At 46.2% G+C, this 5,995-nt stretch overlaps 1 protein-coding gene across 3 annotated transcripts; it reads left to right on the top strand.

Moving 5' to 3' along the window:
• Positions 1-1,381: 1,381 nt before the first annotated feature.
• LOC123061457 (tRNA (cytosine(38)-C(5))-methyltransferase 2) lies at positions 1,382-4,774 on the top strand. Of its 3 annotated transcripts, XR_006429035.1 has the most exons (12): positions 1,382-1,564; positions 1,662-1,772; positions 2,256-2,349; positions 2,428-2,546; positions 2,626-2,748; positions 3,065-3,272; positions 3,367-3,459; positions 3,592-3,686; positions 3,810-3,891; positions 3,978-4,042; positions 4,196-4,355; positions 4,454-4,774. XR_006429035.1 is itself a non-coding variant. In XM_044484579.1 (11 exons), the coding sequence occupies exons 1-11, from the start codon at positions 1,508-1,510 to the stop codon at positions 4,269-4,271; spliced, it is 1,122 nt and encodes a 373-aa protein (XP_044340514.1). In that variant the 5' UTR covers positions 1,382-1,507; the 3' UTR covers positions 4,272-4,774. The 3 variants fall into 3 exon arrangements, 2 of the variants coding, with proteins under 2 accessions (XP_044340514.1, XP_044340513.1); XM_044484579.1 differs by having other exon boundaries at positions 3,810-3,887; positions 3,975-4,042; positions 4,196-4,774; XM_044484578.1 differs by having other exon boundaries at positions 4,196-4,774.
• Positions 4,775-5,995: the final 1,221 nt, after the last annotated feature.

The raw sequence follows: 5,995 nt of genomic DNA, 5'->3' as shown, positions 1-5,995 counted from the left end.
GCTCGGAGACACCTACCATCACCAAGGGAGCGAGAGGAATGGCGATGCACCTCGATGACGCCTCCAAGGAGGGGAATGACACCCGCGGGTGTCATTGCCACCGACCTGGCAAAAACCGGGCAGAATTTTCATCCATATCGCCGCCAATCTCCACACCTCCAGCTTAGGGTAGCACCGTCCATGAAGCCTCACACTGCCGCCACCGCGGCCCCTTGCCAACGAAGCTGCACCATCGTGGTCCGCCAACACCTCCCATAGTAGAGAGAGCGCGACCCTCAAAGACGCGCATGAGTAGGAGAACACAACCAATCTTACACCTGCAGCACGACCAAGAACTGGCAGCCCCGAGCTAGCTTCCACCTCCAGCCGCCCAGACATGGGCTGCCGTACACCGTGGTTGTCCCACCACTTCGACGGACAGTCTCACAGCGGCAACCGCATGACCTGGATCTGGCACGGACTCTGGCCCAGATCGGCTCGCATCTCGACCTTCTGGCACACCCTCACCGCCGCCTCCCGGGTAGGCCATCGTGCCTAGAGCACCTCCGATGTGCCCTTCCCCGCAGCACAGCCCCGCTGCAGCCACCAGGGATCCGGGGGCGACGGTTGCCAGAACCTCCGCCGTGACACTCAGGCACGCTCCGCTGCAGTCTCGGCCGTGAACCTCCACCTCCTCCGCGCCTCCACTCCATGCCTCCCCGCCGACCGGCCCCTCACGCCGCAGGGCGAATCTAGGAAGGGGAGCCCAGATCCGCTACTACCGCTGGTCACCATGCTGCCCTCGCAGCAGTGGCTGCGCAGCCACCGCTGTACGCCTCTGGGGCCGCCGCCCCAGCGCCCATGCTCCGCCGTCGCGCGACTCGCCCAGGGACACCGTTGCGGGGAGCAGCCGGAGGTCCCCGTGTGGAAGAAGGAGGCGCTCCCACCACCGCCGTCCGTCGGGCGAGCTTTGCTTGTCGGCTTCCTCCGGCGGCGGCGGGAAGGACGAGAGGAAGGGAGGACGGGGGCGGCGGCGGCTAGGTTTCGCCAGAGCCGCCCCCTGGAGGCAGCGCGAGCGAAGGGGAGTTATAGATACTCCCTCCATTCCAAAATATAGTGCGCCCGCGCTTCCCGAGGTCGAACTTTGACCATAAATTTAACGTATGAGACCGACTGCGGCGGGAGAAAAAGTTACATACTTAAAAACTTCTTTCGAATACGAATTCACTGATATAATTTTTGCTTCCGCCGCAATCGGTCTTGGTAGTTAAATTTACGGTCAAAGTTGAAGCACGGGGATATAGGAAGCACTACATTCTGGAATGGAGGGAGTAGATTCCAAAAAAGAAAATAGAGGTATCTGCTGAAATTTTGGATAGACAACTGAAACGGCTGGGCCACTTGGGCTGAACAGGCGAGGGCTCGAACTCGAGCACCCGGCTTGTGTAACTGTGCACTGCAAAACAGCAGAAGCCTACGAGAACCACCGTCCAGCCGACCAGCCGCCGCCGCGCGATAACTGGAGTTAATGGAGACGCCGCCCCCATGGAGGGTCCTCGAGTTCTACAGCGGTATCGGCGGCATGGTACTCATATCCTCCTTCTACTTCCGTACTCCACCTGAACCCTGCGGCACATCTAACGGCGACTAGGGTTCTGTTTTGCCGCCTCCTTTGTTCGCAGCGGTACGCCCTTGCGTCGTCGGGCGTTCGAGCGGAGGTGGTGGAGGCCTTTGACATCAACGACGTCGCGAACGACGTCTACGAGCACAACTTCGGCCACCGCCCCTGCCAGGTGCGTCCCGTTTCCCCAGAAATCTATAAGCCCTGGCAAACTTGGATCTAGGCGAAAACCGGAAGTTTCTTGCTGTGCTAACTGTTAAGCACTACTGATTCGTGGTGGTGAAAATTTTAGGCGACGAAACTGGTATATGTATTGTCCTGATACCTGTAGTATCTCGACTAGCAGTGAGGATTAACTGCGCCCATCAGTTTTTTTTTTGACACCGCAAGTACCCTTCTTAGCATGTATGCATTGTGCACTATGCAGAATTTTCTCATACATGTGATTACTAAATTGGAAGTAATACTTGGAGAATTTATTTGAACTGACTACATTGTTAGAAAGAAGTTGACTATAGGCTGGTTGGATTTTTACTGATGATTCATCATGTCATCGTTAGGTACATAAATTAAGGCATACACGGTCTATATTGCAGTGGAGGAACATGTTAATTTTGACCGCACTACATCTACATGTACTGTTATGTCACTGCAGGGAAACATTCAAACACTCACTGCTGGTGATCTAGACAAGTACCAGGCACATGCATGGCTCCTTTCTCCTCCATGTCAACCATATACACGGCAAGGTTTGATTCTGGAGCAGCTTCCTTTTGACATTACCTGCTTCAGTTTCAAATTTCACTAATGGGTGGATTGCCATGCAGGACTTCAGAAACATTCAGCTGATGCTCGGGCATTTTCATTTATAAAGATTTTAAACCTTATGCAAAACATGAGCTTTCCTCCACAAATGTTATTTGTGGAAAATGTTGTTGGATTCGAGGTTTTTTAAGCTTAAAATTATTTGAATCACAGTTGACTGTAGTATTTGGACCTCTATCAGTATCAATTGCTTGTGACAGGTGTCTGATACACATGACCAGTTGCTAGCAGTCCTTTCAACTCTCAATTTCAACACACAAGAATTCATCCTAAGCCCCTTGCAGTTTGGTGTCCCATATTCTAGACCACGCTACTTCTGTTTGGTAAGAACTTGTGCATCCACCTGCTGTTCCATTGCAATCAGTCGGCATATCTTAGCAACATGTCATGGATCTTATTTACGTCATTATCTCAATTCTTCATCACTCTGGAAGCCCCAAAATGTGCAAAATGAGCGTGAGTAGATTCAAGGAGTATGTTGCTTATAAGTGGTAAAAATATGAGTTTGCCAAGCACCTAGAAGAGATCATAGCTAACCATAAGAAACTATTTTGGGTTTCCAGTTTCTTCAGAAGTGGGAAACTTCAGGAGACAGTTCCTGAGGAATTCCATAACTATTTAACCATACTTTATCTACAGGCAAAACAGGAATCTATGTGTTTTCCAAATTCATCAGTCAATGACAAGCTGCTTAGGACACCTACATGCCTAACATTGAACACTACGAGAACTCAGAATAGCTATGATCAGAATGAAGATGATCTGGAAGTAGTATGTAATCCAATAAGAAACTTCCTTGAAGCACAGAGCATTGGAGATAAGGAATGTTCAGCCATCATCTCTGACTGTAAGTACAGGTCTGCAGTTTGTATTTAAATTGTCCGGATGTTTGAAGCAGCAGGTCCACCAATCTAGTTTCAGCGCCACTCTCTATTATGTAGTTAAGGAGGCTGATGAATGCACTCCAATTGAAACTGCTTCACATGACTACACAGTTCCACTAAACTTGATTGAACGGTGGGGAAATGCTATGGGTATCCTTAGTTCCTTCTTGACACTTGTCCTCATAATGAGTAGGAATGTACTTCTGCATACATGTTATTGCTACCTTTTTGTTAACCAATGCTTGACTGTGGTGAGTTGGTGAATCCTTGACTGTTTGTAAGATATTGTATACCCTGAATCAAAACGGTGCTGCTGTTTTACTAAAAGTTATTATTGCTATGTGAAGGGCACAGGCTCTGTACTGGTTACATCTAAAGTAAGGCTCTTCTCTTGCCTGTCTTCAGTTCCAGTCTTCAGTTTTTTTGCACCACTAACCCTCTGGTGTTACCTCATTATTTTCACGATTCCTTATTTTGTGATAATGTTCTTCAAATTATAGAACCTCAAACCAGTTCCAAAAGAGAACCTTGAAATGTCTTCACTGAATGAGTTGGGTCTACGGTTTTTCACCCCTCAGAGAGGTGAATATTTTCTCATAATTTCACATATATTTACATACTTCTGTTCTCTTATGATTCATAGCATGCGGTATTCATTTATTTTTCAGGTCGCAAATTTGCATTCATTTCCCCCGAGTTTCCGTTTTCCGGATCACATAAGCCTCAGACAACAGTAAGTGTTTTTAGTCCCACCTTTCCCTCTGATGTGAATTCAGGAAGCTACGTTTTGATCATGATTCATCCAGTAATAATGTGAAAGAGTCAGTCATTTGTTCTACTAGAAATCATTATCCACTAGTTGAATGACGCTTTGCTCATTTTGTAGGTATGCCATGCTGGGTAATAGTCTGAGCGTAGCGGTTGTGGCTCCTTCGCTGCGCTATCTGTTTGCCGAGGCATAGACAAGTTCTCAATCATTTGGCAGGTGATATTCACCTTGGCCCGCCATCTGATATTTGTCAAATCTTGCCACACTTGAGTTGCAAGTATGATATTTTATCCTTCAGTTTTTGTGTGTCTCCGATCTGTGCATTGTTGTGAGTTGTGAATTGTGATCATGCTCATCCTTCACGCCACGGTGCAGTTTCACCGAGCTTGAGGACTTGCGGTCAATTCGCCGACGGCCTAGCAAGTTATTATAGCGAAGAGGTGGTTGCGTCCAAAGTTAGGTGGCATGTGCGGCCGAAGCTCAGCCTTTGTTTCTACTGTAGCATATACCAATACCAGTCCAAGTATTAGCGGTCGACCTCTGCGTTGTGCCTTCCACTCCACAGCCATATTTATGTTGCAACATTGCATGTTTTGGGGTGCAGTTAGTAATGTGATATTTTTATTTAGGGCAAGTGTAATGTGATACTATGTGATGACATATCGTATTGCGTGCAAGAAATGTATGCAAATCAAACCCCTCTATGTACCTGGACAATGCACGAGCCTTAGCTTTCAACTTCAAAAGTTTATGTTCAACCCCCGTGAACAATATAGTCAATCGTGTACATCATTTTTGTAACATCCCAAATTTTTAATTTGGAATGAATACATTAGATCATCAATGCATATCATATTTTATTTTGCATTTTGGTTGATCCTAGAAATTCTACGAAACTTAATGACCCACGGAGAGAGTTGTGGATTTCGTTATTTTCATATTTGAGTTCTCTCAAATTTTAAGAATAGGATCATTTGATTTTATTTATTTTATCATCAATTATTTCTATTACAAAAATATGAGAGAGGGAATAAAATGACTTTCTCAAAATAAAGAAATATTAAGGATTTAATAATAAAATCAAATAAGATTTTATTTCGGAGTTTTTCGGTGTTTTATTGAATTTAGAAAAAATGTGCGTTTTTCAAAATTGCATTTAGGTCCTAAATAAATGTTCACCTTGTGCGTCTTGATTTTAGAAGCCCGTGAAAATTTATTTCGGAATTTTTGAAGTCCGTTTAGTATTTCTTTTTATTTTTCTTCCGAGCGAAATAATTAAAAAAAAAACGAATCGACCTAACGGGCCGTGTCCGACTAGGACTCTGGCCCGACTAGGCAATATAAGCCGGCCCAGCCCCCCGGGAGAAAACCCCGGCCGCCCCGCCGCCGCCGCGCCGCCGTCGTTGTCCGCCGCCGCCGCCGCCGGATCCCGCCGCCGAGGTTCGCCGCGCCTCGTTTTTCGTGCCGTCGTTTAAAAAAGATCGGTTTTTTTGTCGGTTTTTTTAGTTTTGGTTTTTTAAATAGATCGGTTTTTCCGGTTTATTTAAATAGCGAGCGTTCGTCCGTTCGTTCGTTCTAGCGAGCGTTCGTCGTTTTTCTTTTTCTCGGATTAAATCCGCAATTTTTCTGATCGCGATTCCTGATCCGATTTTCGTTTTAGTATAACTTTTCGCTCGTTTATCGGAATCAGGCGATTCAAGCGCCTAGAGATTCGTCTCGAAACCCTCTATCCGTTTAATCAACTTAAACAAGTTTTTGCTACTGTAAAATTTGCCCTAGATCCAGATTGCTAGAACAAAGTTGTTTTCTTTCGCCGTTTGACTTTCGTTGCTTCGTTCGATTTGATTCTTTTTGCCAACCGGCGTTCTTAAGTTGAACCTTCTGGTTAGATCTCTTATTTGAGTTTTACCCGTGCAT

This window comes from Triticum aestivum, chromosome 3A (genome assembly GCF_018294505.1).
Source record: "Triticum aestivum cultivar Chinese Spring chromosome 3A, IWGSC CS RefSeq v2.1, whole genome shotgun sequence".
Taxonomy (NCBI): domain Eukaryota; kingdom Viridiplantae; phylum Streptophyta; class Magnoliopsida; order Poales; family Poaceae; genus Triticum; species Triticum aestivum.
Note: the sequence above shows the minus strand (reverse complement) of the source record. Positions and strands in the feature narration are given on the sequence as shown.